The sequence below is a fragment of the Acanthisitta chloris genome, unplaced genomic scaffold (genome assembly GCF_000695815.1).
Source record: "Acanthisitta chloris isolate BGI_N310 unplaced genomic scaffold, ASM69581v1 scaffold30946, whole genome shotgun sequence".
Lineage (NCBI taxonomy): Eukaryota > Metazoa > Chordata > Aves > Passeriformes > Acanthisittidae > Acanthisitta > Acanthisitta chloris.
Window position 1 is genome coordinate 5,289 of NW_008677013.1, and position 15,903 is coordinate 21,191.

General features: G+C 41.4%; 1 protein-coding gene across 6 annotated transcripts in view; it reads right to left on the reverse strand.

The window, feature by feature from the left end:
- The window catches only part of ELAVL4 (ELAV like neuron-specific RNA binding protein 4), a 41,524-nt gene that overhangs the window by 5,288 nt on the left and 20,333 nt on the right, over positions 1 to 15,903 (reverse strand). For 3 of the 6 annotated variants that reach the window (XM_009076352.1, XM_009076351.1, XM_009076350.1), the window contains exons 2-5: positions 12,962 to 13,065; positions 2,750 to 2,903; positions 2,145 to 2,370; positions 705 to 743 (exon numbers count right to left, since the gene is read on the reverse strand). In XM_009076352.1, coding sequence (XP_009074600.1) covers positions 705 to 743; positions 2,145 to 2,370; positions 2,750 to 2,903; positions 12,962 to 13,065 — 523 coding nt within the window. The remainder of the gene's footprint in view (positions 1 to 704; positions 744 to 2,144; positions 2,371 to 2,749; positions 2,904 to 12,961; positions 13,066 to 15,903) is intronic. The other 3 variants (XM_009076355.1, XM_009076353.1, XM_009076354.1) reach the window with 2 other exon arrangements.

Sequence of the window (15,903 nt, forward strand, 5' to 3'; positions counted from 1 at the left end):
CTGTAAGGGTCGCTCGCGTTGGTGTGTGCCGTTAGAAGAAACACTAACAACACGTCAACTCGTTTTAGCTATCAGATCAAACATACTCATGAAACAGCATAAATGTTTACAAATCAGCTGAGCTTTCACACATGCGTGCACATACAAACACACAGCTACTCCAAACAAAAAAAAGAAATTTGAAGGACTGAAAAAAAATTCAAAGTATTAAACCTGTAACAAAAGAACTTCGGGCTGATTGAGGTGCACACAGCTGTATTTTTAAGTTAAACTTATGATGCCAGATGAGGGAGAAACGTGGTCTGAAATGTGAGATTTAGATGACAGCAGCCTAATTCTCATTTTGACTTAAATTTGGCATTATCAGATCAGAGATTAGGTGAAAACTCAAGTTAACAGCTTTGATTCTGGACAAAGCACCATTTAGCAGGGCTCCTGCAGTTTGAATGCTTGTGGCTGTGGCACCTAAACCATTTGAGAAGCCCACCTGTAAATCAAAAAAGGTTGAAAAAACCCACAGAACTTGCGTGTGCGGCCTTTAAAGTAACAAAACCAACTGAAGTCCAAACTTAAAAAGAATTTGACATGCTGGTGGAAGAAAAGAAGGAATAAAAAAAAATAAAGTTAGTGAATTAAAAAAAAATAAATTGTAGCACCAATCTGTGCCAACACGGACATCTGGCAATCTGTGGAATTCTAATTACCTCTTTACGCCATAGGCCATATTAAGCAAATTGTCCAGCCTGAAAAGAGAAGGAGGGTCTTTGGGTTAATGTCTCACAGATGGCAAGATCGCTCAATGGAACTATTATTAATAGTGTTCCATTTTCAAAGAAGAAACGTTCAACAAGTTTCCCACACATCTAAGGAGCCTAACAACTCCCGGCCTGCTTTGTTAAGTCTGAGGTTGTGCTTAAATTTATACCACAGTATTTAAAAGCCTTTTTTAAACTAGTCTACAGTCTTAGAGAAAACCTTCATCTCTAGAGTTTGGTTTTAAAAAAATCCACTTTGGTCTTTTTTTTTTTTCTTTGAGACATTATTAGTATGAAATTTTTGCAAGTAACTCAACTGCTCACCTTGTATTTACAATGAGCTTGAAGTAAAATGTCAGAGTGCCAAATTTGTGAAACTGGGAAAATTCTTGACTCCAACTGCTTTACCACAATACATCTTTCCCATTTTATTACATATATTTAGAATTAATCCTTCCCAATATGTCAGTCTAAATGACCACCAAATTTTGCACAATATAATCATCTGCTTTCCATGGGAGCACAATTAAGCCCTTCTATCCATGGAATGATTCAGTGATAACCTCAATGGACACAGCTGCATGCCAAAGACACAAAAACAAGTATAAATTTAATGCATCCAATGAGTGACTTTTTAGGATCTTTAATTCACTAGCACTTTTCATCACTGAAAAGCTAAAATTACCTCTGAATAATTCTCTAAAGCCAGTATGCATGTCAGGTATGCAAATATGTCCAAGTTTTCCTTTTTGAAGGCAGACTTTTTATTTGAGAGCTGGGTTGCCTGAAAACTATTAAGTATAAAAGTAATGGGAACATCATGTATTGCTAACTCTGCCTTGCGCATCAGATGGAAACAGAGTATTCAGAACGCAAAGCATAAAACATCCCCAAAAGCATCTGAAGTATCACACCAAAGACTAATACAAGGTCTCTTTATACTAAGAGCAGATATCTCAGGCTAATAAATTTAATGATACTGCTGCTGACTGGAACAGACTCAGCTTTTTTCCTGCTACCAATCCACTGTCATTAACATCAAAGTCTATGCTGCATCAAAACTGTAGTAATACAGCAGCAAATAAAAGCATTACCAAAAAAGAGAGAACAGGATAGTCACTGCTCATTTGATTATCAGTGTAACTCTGTTCTGTCCTCCCTTTTTCTATGAGCTTTCATGAGATCTGATTGTACAGTACTTCAGCTGTTTTAGTAAATACAACATGACTACTGCTGTCAGCAGATTTTCCTCCTCATTCTCCAGGAAAGAATATTTAATTTTACAAAGAAAATCAGGTCAGCCTACGCAACTAAAGCATATTTTCCTGCACGGCACCTGCCCCATATTGTCGTCGCTGGTGGAACTTCAGTTCTTTTCCAGGTAATTACCTGAATCTCTGAGCCTGGTGGTGAAGTGGTCCAGGGTAGCGTCTGTTGGGAGACTGATACAGCTGTGAAAGGAGTGCCTGGCTTGTTTTCTGGCTGGGGTTATTGGCAAACTTCACAGTAATTGGTTCTGTAGCACCACTAGGCTTCTGGCCATTTAGTCCCTTTATGGCTTCTTCTGCCTCTATTCTCTTATCAAAACGGATAAATCCCACACCTCGAGAAACCCCTGGGAAGTAAGAACACATGAAGAGATGAACATTTGTAGGAACAGCCTCATCTATGTAACGAACATAAACTCAGTGTTGCTTTTACTTCACAGAATATGTGGTTTGCAAATTAAGGAAAATCCTGTAAAGAAAAATCCTCTTCTCAATCTATAATCTCAAAAATCAGCCCCACCATATTTAACATAATGATTTTAAGTAAACAACATTCTGCACTTTGAGATCCCCTCATTAAAGAGGCAGCAGTCATGCTTATAAAGAACCAGATACTGCATTTTACACCACAAGGCGTGTTGTCTTAAAACCCAACCGACAGCAAGCATTGAAAATCGTGCCATTTCCAGAAAAACATGCATGTATCAAGGAAGGTTTTCTTTTAACCTGTGACTTGATCAACCAGAATCCGTGAGGTGATGATGCGCCCATATTGTGAGAATAACTGCTCTAACTCTTTCTGGGTCATTGTTTTGGGAAGGCCGCTGACATACAAGTTCGCATCTCGGATGGATGCTGAACTTGGACGGGCATATGACACCTATGGAGAGAGAAGGAAAGGGATGTTAGTGAGCTAGAGCCACACTTGCATTTTCAACAGACAGCTAATTTTCTGTTCTTTCACAAGCCACAGCCCTGGAGTTCAGACGTTACCTGCTCTGCAAAACCAACAAAGCCAGGGAAGGCTGGAAGAACAAAGGAAGAGCTAGAGAGACCTCAAAAACAGACACAAGGGTTCTCTAAGTGCAGTCATAAAATAACTATTGTTCAGAGGTAGATTAGTGTGCAACTTCCCACGCACGGCTCTGTAAATTTACCCCCCTGGGTGTGGGTGTATGGATGATTTGCTGTAGCCAAACTCGCATTCTGAAGTTCCAGCATGCTTTTCTTTTCCCCTTCCAAGTGTCTGAAACAGATCAGGTTATTTGCAGAGTGATCTTTTGTGCTCTCTCTCTTTGTGTTTGCATCCTGAGCTGGCAAGATCTGTTCTGGATGAACAGTAAAGTACTGGTGAAATTAGACTAAATGAACATCTGCTCAGGGAGCTGTATACTGACACTCATTGTCGTATCTGCAATTTATCATGAGAAGTTCCCTTGCACTATAAGCCCAGAGCCAGACCATAAAATATTATGACCAAGCAAACAAGAAAATCTAGCTGTGGCACTGCATGTATGCTGCTGGAAAATTACTAAATCAAGACTCTTTAACTGCTCTTCTACCTATGAATCAGATTTATAATTATAATATGTGCATAAAAAGCCTTCTGCACTTTAAAAATAATATATACATTTAGAATACACACATTTAACATCATAAAAACACTTCCTGGATAAATCCTAATGGCAAGTATTCAGCACAGATCATGAAGAACTACTTTGCAGCACATCTGAAATAGCACTGGAACCAAATATGAATATTCTGCACTTCACTTTGATTTATTTCAATCTAAACAGATCAGTACACTCCGGCACTACGCCTTAAAATGTGTCTGAAAGGAAGTGGGGGGGTTCCCATTACAAGTACAATACATTCAGCAATTGTCTTCCCCTCTTCCTGAGCCTCAGCCCGAACACAGATGATGTCAAATGGATGTCTATGTGTTTTATGTGTCAAAGAGTTGCCTTTATGTGCTCCACACCTAAAAATAGATGTTGACTCAACACAGAAAATTATGTTAATGACTAATATTTGCTTCCACGATCTTCTCTGCATAATAGCAGACAAACTCTGAAGACTCTAGATTTTAAGGGGTTTTTTTTGGCAATTTCTTTATAACTTGCATGTTTGTACATAACCTTTTAAATCTAACATTTACAGAGAAGGCTGAGGAGAGGAGGTGAAAAAATTTAGGGATAGAAATATGAAAAAGAGGTTAGATAAAATACTTGCACCAATGGAGGCAAGCTCAGGCACACAGCACAAAGGCACAAAGCAGACATAAGGAGCAGAGAAACCTTCAGGTGCTGAAAGAAAGATATTGGGGTGGAAACTATTTTGTGCCTCAGCGATTCAGGACCTCGCAGCCCATGAGCTCCTGATGGGGGGCAGCATTTCCATCACTTAACTGCTGGTCCTGAACACCCCTCTGATGCTCCAGAACCAGAACACACATGACGCTGTGCTTGGCTTTTATGTAACAAAGCTCAAGCCAGGTCCTTGGGGAAACCAGGGACAACCACCCTGTGCTTTCACCTACAGCTTTGTTTGGTGGTCCTCATGTCAGTGGTTTCCCATTTGTACCTCATGCTGGGGCATTTGGAAAAGCAGACTCTCCCTCCCCACTCTGCAAGTGCCTTACCTTGAGAGGGTATTGTAAGGGTTCAGGCACCTACGGTTTAACCTACTTTAGGAGTAACAGTTTAAAAAATACTTAAGAGCCTCTCTGGAGCAGGGGTAGGGACCTTACCTATTCCTCAGAACTGAGAACAGCAAAATTAATAAAGTTTCTGGGAAAACAGCCAGGGGTTTCCTTTGGGTTTCTCACTCTGGCACATTCATTAACCAAATGCCACATTACAGGGAAGATGAAAAGTACTGGGATATGTAAAAACACTACTTCCCAGAGCACCGAGTGCCTGACATCTTATATATATATATATACTTCTACTTACAGAAAACGCTCTGCTCTCAGGAGCCTTGCAGCCAGGCAGTGGAAAGAGAGGCTGCACACACTCCCAACCCCTCCATGCACAGCACATGTGAACACCTCTTGCCGCTCAGGTCTAGTTTTTATTTCCTCCCACAATCAAACATTCAGGCTGCAGGGGAGCCTGAGCCAAAGAAAGCAGCTGCCAAAAGCAACTCGGCCGTCTTTAATATCAAGGAGAAAAGGTTGTGAGCTGAATGGACTCAAGGCTAGTAATGTCAATTATTTATCTGCTTTTGAATCTTTTTCATCTTTCCTCTCAGGTCAGCCAATGACAAATTGATCGGTTAGAGTGTGCCATCCTGCTTTCAAGCCTTTATTCAGTTAGTGCTGAGGACGGGATGTCTTCCTGTGTGTTGGCTATCAAAGGAAGAAATCGCCCACCCTGACCCTCCATCACACCAGAAGCTCCTTATGCTCTGCGAGTTAAAATGGCAGCAGAAACCAGCTCCCATTTTATCATCGAAAACTGCAAAGAACTGGGTGCGGATGCTGCATTAATTCTTTATATTCACACTTAAGAATGATTCTTTTTTTTGCTCACGGCAGTGTTAGCACCCTGTAATGAAACAGCGTGTTGAAAAAGGAAAGAATATGTAATCCTAGCCACCACAAAGAATTCAAATAATGAGCTGGAGAACACCAAACTCCTGTTTGACCCAGGCATTTCCCAGCATTAAAATGTTTGTCCGCTTGTCTGACGGTTGAAGGTCGAAGGATGGTGTTGAATTTCACTGCATAAGACCATTTAGGAGTTCTGCCGTCAAATTTGCAAGGAAGATAATAAAATACTGTACAATTCATTTTATGGCTTGCTGGCCTCAGATGTTAGTTTCTATAAATATATATATACTAACTGTGAAAAACATTTACTAGGACATTTCTCATCTGACATTGAGCATTAGCCTGTGTAAGGGATTCTCTGCAGCATAAACAGCCATCTCCAAAATCTGCACCACTATGTCCAAACACTCTTGCAGCACCAGAAGGTCCAGCATTTCATATTTTCCATGGTAATGCACATTTTTGTTCAGGTGCACAGAAGATATCTCCAAGTTCAAGTAATTATCTTCCCTATTGATTTCCTACCTGTTTTCTCACATTGAAAACTTTTTGAAGAATTTCTAACCTCAAGACTCTTCAGAACATAAATTGAAGCAGTCTGGCCTTTCCAAGCCACAGCCCACAGCAAAGGCACCCAAAGGCATGAATGCATCCCATTTGTCTTACAGACCATGTAACAGCAGCCATTTGAACACTGACACTTAACCACTTCACTGCTGCTCACCGGAACAGAAGCTTTCAGCTTGTACATTAATCCCAGACTTCTCAAACACTAAGTCCATATCTACAAGCTTCCTTGCAAAATTTAAACTCCAGTCTGCTCCAAAGAGGAATAGCGTTGTCCTTTTCCAGAACGACACGCTCTGCCAGCAGAGCCACTCTATCCTGTATACAACATACAACGAAGCAGTACATACCTTGCAAACATCAACCTTCTCCAAGGACGTGTGCCTTGCTCTGCCTGTAGTGTTACTCACCTGGGGAACACAAGACTAGCCAGGAGCCTTGAATCAGAGTGCGTGGCATGGCAGCACAGACATGCATAGGCCACCAAACTACCCACTCAGGGTACTTCAATCCCTGTGACATGTCTCCAGCCACAAGCAGGTAAGGTGCAGTCAGTGTTAAGCGACTCCCTGCGCAGCTTTCAAAGAAGACTGTGTATCATTCGAAACTACCAGACTTCCTGGTGACCTTAATTATTCACTTTGTGTCTTTGCGTGACATGCTCCGCAATACAGGACTTCTTGCATGACTTTTGGGGTGAGTCACTTTGCTTTTTTATGCCTGAGGTCTAAATGCGTAAAATGGGGACAACCATTCCCTCACTTGCTTTCCCTTATCCCACTGGTACACACTGGAAGAGGCTTTAATACAACCGCTCAAAGAGCTTCACATGTGTAAATAAGCATAATTTCACTTGTTTCACACACATACAGAACTAGAAGTAAAATCTGCTTAACATCAGTGGATGGACTATGGCAGGACAGGACGTTTCCCTACGGCCACTTCCAGACCCTCATCCGTGTCCTAATTTTGTGCAAAACCAGCTTTGAGAAACCCTCCTGTGAAAGCTGTGTGCTTTGTCAGAACAAGCACACACAAAAGCCCTCTGGTTCAGAGGCTGAAGACCAGGATCTGGAATATTTTCACATCCGACACTTGCACTGCTTTGTCCTTTCTGTTCCCCAAGCCCTTGGCTGGGGGATGGAGCAGAGTGACGATGCACTTTACTGTTGAGCAATTCAATGCCATTTTAGTGGGATTAATTATGATTGCAGGTAGGTACAATGGTCTATCCCATCATTTCAGGAAAGTCATCCATAGATAATAACCCAGAAGCACTCTGGCTGGATCAAGAGCAAGGCTAAGAGAAATAATTGCTGCGGCTCTGTGGAATGAAAAGGACTCATTGGCAAAACCGAAGCAGTTAAAAGAGAAATTGCGATTAAGAGAAGATGCACAAAATTAAGTAGTAAAGACTCTGGTGCCTGCTGAAAGCAGCAGAGCCAAAGCTGAACCTTCAAACGCAGCACTGAAAGATCCTTTGAGCAGCAGCAGCATTATGGACACAAAGGGTGGAGGAGGGTTTGTTAACAAGCATTATGAGGTCCATAGGGTTGTGCAGACAGAGGCTCCTAACAGGCAAAACTGAAGTAGACTTAGTCGAGGCTTTCCAAATCTGTGGCATCTTTAGAGTTTCTTGTCCAAGGCTTTGTCCAGGGGTGCAGCAGCCACAGCAGATGATCCCTCTGACTAACTCTGAGTGACCATAAAACAGAACAATCAATTACCTTAATTTTAAAAGGAACTACAGAACAGCTGGCAAAGCACACAGGGTGCGGCACACACCATGTCCCTGGACACCTGGGGGGCCCAGTGCAACTGCACAAGACACCTGGAAATACAAATCCCTCCTTGCCACAGTCCAACATGCTCAGCTACTCCCAGTGTCTTCTACTCCCCCTGCCTTCCACCTCCTCTTCCTCACAGAGCATCTAAGACCCCTCTACACCTTCCCCAGATCTCTCTGTACACCCTTCTCCTTACCACCTGGCGTTGCACAACATTCCATCTTTTCACTGCGAGAAGAGGCTGCAGGTAGTGTCCAGCTGGCTCAGTGGCAGGTGGCCCCTGGGAAGGCTATGGAAGAGTACAGTTGGAAAACTGGCAGAGTGCTGCACTGAGGGCACCCAGCACCAGAGCTTTGCTACCATATCAGCAATCCAGCACTTTTTGGCTGCAACTCAAATTGTTGCACCCCATTCCAAACAGCTTGGGATGGGGTGGAGAAGACACAGCTCTCTTCCCCATTGCTCACTGCTGCAGCTTCCTTCTCCCCTGCCTTGTGCTTCCTGCACCTCCTTCTCCGCTGAGCACGGCTGGAAGGCAATCTTTTTGACAAATGACTTTGTAGGATGGAGAAGTCTGAGGCTGCTGTTATTTGGTTACCCTACAGTGACAGGATGGTTTGTAGTTTTACGGACAATTACAAGAATTAACATGGACAGATTTAGAGCCTGAGCTTGGCAGAAATAGCTGGCATTTTGAAAAATGCCAGAGAAACCAAGACAAATAGGCAGATCTTTGAGCAGTAACATTATTACTGTATTTTCAGAAAACACAGGATTACTTTCTCCCACTGCCTTATTCACTTTACTTTAAACAAGGACTATCCAGACCTATCGATGAAAACAGGAGAGTAAAGCAGAAATATAAAACTGCGTGTTATTTATTCATTTAACTGAAAATTAAAGTAACTACCAGAAACCTCTGACCACAGAGGAATGATCTTATCTTTTTGGTACTTTATCATCTGATAGATCTGATGGACTTAAAAACTGGACGTTACCAAGGGCTAAGAGAACTCAGATTCCTTCTCTCCTTACTGGAGACATCTCCCTTTGCTTCAGCAGTGTCACAGTGTGTACCTGCTCCTGCGAAGGAAGGAAGAAGAAAACCTATTTCTCAGGCAACAGAGAAAAGGAAGGAGAGGGGGCACAAGACAGCACTTCAGGGGGTCACTGGCTCTTTTTAGATTTCAAACTTCCTTTCAAAACTCTTCTGCCCTTGTTCCAATGAAGCCAGGTCACCTGAATACCCAAGTAAATTGTAAAACACTTCCTTCACATCCTTTCAGACGTTGTCCTTTTTTTCAGGGCAAAGCAGCAGTTTAAACAATCTGTACCCCATGCATCACACATCTTATTTTCCTTCTGATATTTGATGCAACTGAATTGCCAGGCAATCTTCAACAGCAGCAGTGACCTTTCATATGCTTTTATGGATGGGCAAATTTAATTTCTAAAAATAGATTCAATTTCTGCAATATATATTTATTTCAACACACACTGTATCTTCCCTCATTCTAAGCTGTTTTGTAGAATTATGACAAGCTTTAGCTGTAAAAATAAAGTGAAGCCTTTCTCCCTCGCAAGAGGATGATGCTGCTGTGAAATGGTGTAAATAAAATATGCTCTATGATCAGCTGAGGAGGAACATAACGTGTATAACCTATTACCACCAAACACGTAACACTTTCTCCAATGCTTTCCCCTGATATTCTGTAAATCGTCACCTCTCAACTTTGACTTGAAAAGGCATCATTGACTTAAATAAAATGCACATAAATATTTTAGCTGCTACAGTGAAAAGGGATTATTTATCGTAACAATGAAAGAATAAAAAGAACATTTCTCCAGTTATTTTAGTCCACACATCAGAGCCGACTGTGCCTGGCTCTTCTGCTGATCCTGCTATAAAGCCAGTTCCTCCTGTGACTGCACGGCTGTTTTGCAAGGCATCAAGAGAGAGAGAACATTAAGCTGCCACAAAAATGTTACAGAAGTGAAAAGGACAGCATTTGGGGACACATGCAGAAAATATATATTATTCTTAAACAGGAATTAAGCCTTGTGGGGTCAAAAAAAAGAGTGCAAATACAACCCCCCAGAGCCAGCTCATGTTCAGACTAGGTGCAAGGAACAGCAGAGCCCAAGACTGTTTGAGCAAGGAGATGGATACAGCCAGCAGGACCAGAGTGACCTTGGCAAGCAGGAGTAATTTGCCACTGCAAAAGAGCTTTCATAGATGATTCGTTTCAACTTTCTTTCCATCAAAACAGCTTCCAAAAGGCAGCCATAGACGTGCTACCTGCAGGGCTGCAGCTACCCAGTGCACATGGGCAGAGGCCAAAGTTCAGCCCATCCATCAATAGGACATTTACAGATTCATTCTGGGGCATAGAACCCAACCACACTCACGAAGAAAGCAGAATAAAGTAATGCTCAGTACTTTTCCAGCACAATGTTATTCTAGGATTAAATATTTTTCAGCCTACAAAAGTGTATGCCATCGAGTCCTTTCCTAGATGTTCTTTCGACAGTGGCTTTTTTAACACACCAACAGCACATTTTTAGTAACTGCAAAGGGCATCTACAGCTAAAGTGATCACGTCTGATAATTAAATATAGTAATTCCACCAGTTAAAACACTTCAACCTTGTAATGAACGACAGTGAGATGCTGGAAAGCAGCATGTGGGGCAAAAGGCAAGCAAGGAGGCTTCAGTGGTGCCAAGTACGGTCTCTCATCGCCTCACAACCCTTCGGAAACAGGGATGTCTCCAGTGACACGGGTGCTGCTGGTGGTGGTAAACAGTCATGATTTACCACTCAGTGTGAACATTGGGAAATCTCCATCCCCACTGCACAGTACCAGGGAAGCAGATCTAATTTACCAGGATTTCTGAAAGCAAAGCATAACTAAAAATACAAAAAACCAAGGAGGTAAGGTGAGGTAATCACATGCAATTCTGCAATGGAAAATTGGGTTGAAAACTGCTGATTAGAAGTCCTTGTGGCCAAAACTTGGCTACTCGAATAGAATGGTCCCATGGGTTGGTTTTAGGCAACTCCATAAAACCAATTTTATTAAAAAAGCCTACATATAACTTCCCAATCACTGAAGAATTTATGCAGCTCCTGTGCACGTAGGTTAGGTTAATCTCTACTTATTATCAAATTTTAACAGCTTTCAAGAGACTAACAAAATGTCATGTATTCTATAAAATTATACTAGTTATTAATAAACATGAAAAACCCAAACCAAATAAACCACTGCATTTCTAAAATTTATACTGAATTGAAAAAAAGAAGTTTTAGTATGGGAAATTCCTGGATAACAAAAACCTTACTACAGATGATAAAAAAAGAAGGCATAATTGTTTAATTTTGCATGTCTAATTATTGGCGTGGGTTGGAGTTTCTGGAGACCTTTTTCTAGTTTGTGTTTCCTGTAACCTCAGAATACTATGAATGCAAGAGCATTGCTCTGGTTCACAAAATAAAGAAGAACAAAGCAACATAGGTACTTAGGGCAAGAAATGTAGCACCTCTGCCAAGGCTGAATAATATTCAAAGTATACATGTGCTGCATTAAAAACTGATCTAGAATTTTCTGTTTCTAGTGAGTTTTTAATAAAGTATTTTCAAAATACATTTTTTCCTGATAATGTGCCTTTACAAGCAATCTGGAGAGCAACTTACTCAACTTCTCACTGTAAGCAGAAACTGCTGAGCCCAAGCATGAATTTCTACCTGTAGCAGTTGATAAGGTAGTAGATTTTGCTGCCTTGCCTTACATATTCCTACAAGTTTTGCTATTTAACTCAACAAAACCATGCTGTGAGCATTTTGATATATGGCCCAAATACACAGCTCTGTGGGATGGAACCTGGATGGTCTGAGGGAGGTGTGGAAGTATCCTTCTCTATGTAATCCGTGCAGCTACTCCACCACTTTGTAACCTTCAGCCCAGGACTTCTGCTCTTCAAACAGACCAGGGAAAATCTTGTTTGAAACAATCCTTAGGGATACACAGGAATCCAACAAATATTTTTGCTTTAGTGAGTACCACTCTGTCCAAACGAAAACCTTCAGCGACAAAGGGTATGTACAACTGAAGTGTTGACCACACAGGATCTTTTCTGCAAGATATGACAGTACTTGGTACCAATACTCACTAAAGTAAAAATTATATTTTTATATTAAACATTTTTGGCTTTGAAATACAAATTAAGTACAGAAGAAATATTAAGAAAATGGTGCAAATCAGAAGCCATCATTCAAATATGATCAAAGCAGTTTCAGGTAATTTGAATCTGATCTGCTGTTTGTTCCCCTTCAACTTTCTGATTCACATCCCTTAAGCTGTACTATTTGTCAGAATTTGGGATGTGAAAATCTTTCGTAAGCTATTTCAGAACAGCTTTATCAGCCATGCAGCAAAACCCGTGACAGTGTAGCACTTGCTTTTCTTGTGAGACCACTAAAGAAGGTCATTGAATAACTAATGGTCTATTACAACAATGAAATAAGAGACTTCAGTGGGAAGCCTCCAGCTTCTAAAAGGATAAATCAAACTAAGGATGTGGAAATTGAGAAAAAAAATTCTTTTTTGAGAATGACATATTCTAACTTGAGAGAAATGTATTTTCAACACCTGGTAGTGACAGGAGCATCACTAAAAGAGAGCTCCATGTCAAGGTATTTCCCAATAAAACATAAAAAATATGTAACTTACGAATACACCATCATGTACTTCAGCTGTTTATGGATAACAGCATCACTCTGGCTGTTTTACCCTATATTTAAGCCTCACTGCCATGCCCTGAAGAGCTTCCTGTTACCTTCCCCTCCCTTTAACAATAGCAGCAATTTTGGACAAAAGGGATTTCATCTTCTACATGTCCTCTCATTGTTCCAAGGAGAAGCCCCTTAACCCCCTTAAAATGGAGAATAAAATAGTGACAAAATTGCCAGAAACTATTTCAAGTACTTTCTCCAGCTTCCTGAATTGAGCAAAAGGCATTTTGTATAGTCTTACCTTTATGGTTTTGGTCTGGAGTCTAAGTCCATTTAAAGTGTTAATGGCTTTCTCTGCATCCTTTGGATCAATATAGTTAACGAATCCATACCCTAAACTCTGCCCTGTTGAAACACAAGAAACAAAGAAAAAAGGACTGAGTATTTTATTATTTTTTTTTAAAGCAGAGGAACAACTTCCAAATGCAGGAGCACAATTTTTTTACACTGTTCATTTCATCCCTGCTTTCCCCTATGGTCTCTATGCTGGTCTTCACCATTTTGTTATCTCCATAAATACAGTGGAAGCCAACATAAAAATTTCAATTGCTGCTCTGAAGATCCTGCTTTAAGAACTAGATGCAGCAACCCCCATCCTGCCTTCCCCAGGAGTTTAACAAAATGCATGTATGAGGCTTGACAGCAACAGAATTGTCTAATAGTTTTGTACCCAGTTCCTAATAAATGCAAGTGGCTCACCTGCCAGCAGCAAGGCCACCACTTGAAAATGATAAAGCACACACACATAATTTTGCTACTGTTTACAAACAAGTTTGTAAGTGTTTAAACCAAAAAAAGCTAGGAAACAGCATTTTTACACTAACCTTGAAGGAGCTGACTGAAGAATAGACAATCACCTTTTTGTCTCATTTTACTGCTCAGCCAGCAGCCAGTAAATAGGAGGAGAAAGGACAGCCCAAATTGCAGCAGGGTGAGGGACTGCATTAACACTCCCCTCCGAGTATTAGAGATGACAGCAAACCCAAACAGTACAACAACTGCTGCTGTGCGCGGGATGGCAGGAGCCCACTTTAGCAGCCAAAATCATTTCAACAGCTTCTGTTTTACTAGCGAGATCTGTGTTTGCGTTTGCAGCAGAAAGAGACCTGGTTAATGACTGGGATAAGTGACACGGGGCTGGAGAGGCTGTGCTGTCAGCACTACAGGCACAGGGAGAGCCGTGGGTCTGCAGAGGGCCGAGAGAACCAGCTCCACAGGGACCTTCTCCCGATTCCCAAGCAGTGGCTTTGCAGCATCAATTCTATTAATGCAACATGACAGACAGCCACTTCCAGATCCCCTCCTTCAAGCCTCCTACTGAACTTATTTTGCATGTTTGGAAAACACAGCAATTCTTTTTTCTTTTCTTTTTTTTTTTTGTGTTAAGGCACATGCACTCAGAAACATACACAGATGATCCTATTTCAAGAGTCAGTGAGCCCAAGCAGGCAGAAGAGTGGTCCTGTATTCCAACCAGGCTCCTCCTCATATGCCCTTCAGTGCATCTGGAGCACAGCAAGCCAAAAAACAACCTGTCCTTCAGCACTGATGCGCAGGGGATCGAAATGCTTCTGCTCACAAGCAGTGAGAAAGGAAACGTGAAAATCCCTCCCAAGGAGAACGGCAGCATTTGTGGAGAGCAGCGACCCAGCTCCTGCTCACCAGGAGAACAGGGAGCTTGGGAAGGCAGCTGCACACCAAGTGCCTTGATGTCCCCTGGAGGCACGGATCCTGCCTCCCAGCACAAAGCTTTGTTTCTTTGTCTCCTGGACTACAAAAAAGCATCTGTGTGTTTCTCAAAGTCAGCCGCCACCAAAAATACAGCGTTTGCTGTAACACAAATACAGGGAGCACTTCTGTCTTACGAAATCAGATCAAAGCCCTAAAAGCTGCTAACTATGCGATGGAAGACTTTAAAAATCCATGGAAACACTGCAGTTCATGCCTGAAATGCCCACATGCAGGCGTAAGGATAAAAAATGGCTGTTTTAACCTACAATACATCCAGGGAGCAATTCCACCCAATCAATTTAACTTCAGAAAAAAAAGCATAAAACATATCCAGTCTTCCTGCAGAGCTGAACTAATCAACAAAAATATTCTTACCCAAGTTACATGACATTAACCAAGAACAAGCTGAAGTCTGGCTGAGCATGAAGCCTGGGGCAGAAAAACTGTAAAGATACTTTCCCTGCCATGCCCTCCTCTTCCTGCCTACCTGAGGTATTTTATATATCCCCAATCCCTGTGCCTCTGAATATATGAAATCTTTAATACATTGAATTCTAAACAGTCCTAGGCAGAAGGAAGCCATTCCCTAGGAAACAAACCTCTTTTTATAGGGGAAGTGAGACTCAAGGACCAGAGCTTGAATAACTCGTGTTTGTGTCCCTTCTTTTCCTGTTAATCATCTGTGGACCTTCAGAGGTAGGCAGAGCAGGAGTAGCTGATGCAAGGCCCTGGGATTCATGTCAGTCTGTCTGACCATGGGCTTCCATGTCCAGCCACTGTTACTCTCAAGGCACACACACTGACTGTCCTCAGTAGTTTTGAATAATCTCTCACAAGAACATTCTCACTCTTGTAAGTACCTGTGCAAGGAAGAGGCCATGGATAGCAAACCCACAGACAGCACTAGCAGTAGGGAAGGGAAATAATGACAATACAAGAAAAGAATGATACAATTCCACAGACCGTTCACTCCCTTCAAGTTCTCCAGTAACATTCAAGTTATTTAGGTATCATCATCTCAGATTCTCACTGCCCACTGGAAACAAATATATTTACTCCAAGGTGCAGAATAACAAATACCAACAAGAACAAAGCTGTCGTGTCTGCTGCAGGCCTGCAGAACCTGGCTTGAAGAAAACAATTACACTGTCGTTCCATTTACCTTAGAGTAATAGGTCTACAGATATATGATTTCTTCTTGTTAGTGTAGATGCTCCTGAACATCATGAAATATATGAAACTCATAACAGCATTTAATAAACTTTTGTTTATGATTTCATATCCAATACACTAAATGCTATATTGGCTGTATTACAGTCTCACAAAAAAAAAAAAAAAAAGGGTGGGTCTACTCAGTGCTTTGAGCACTGAATTTCTGTTAATTCAATAAAACCTCCTTTTATCTTAAAAACTCTCAAACCCCACACCCTCTGCAGCCCACTGAAACCTTGG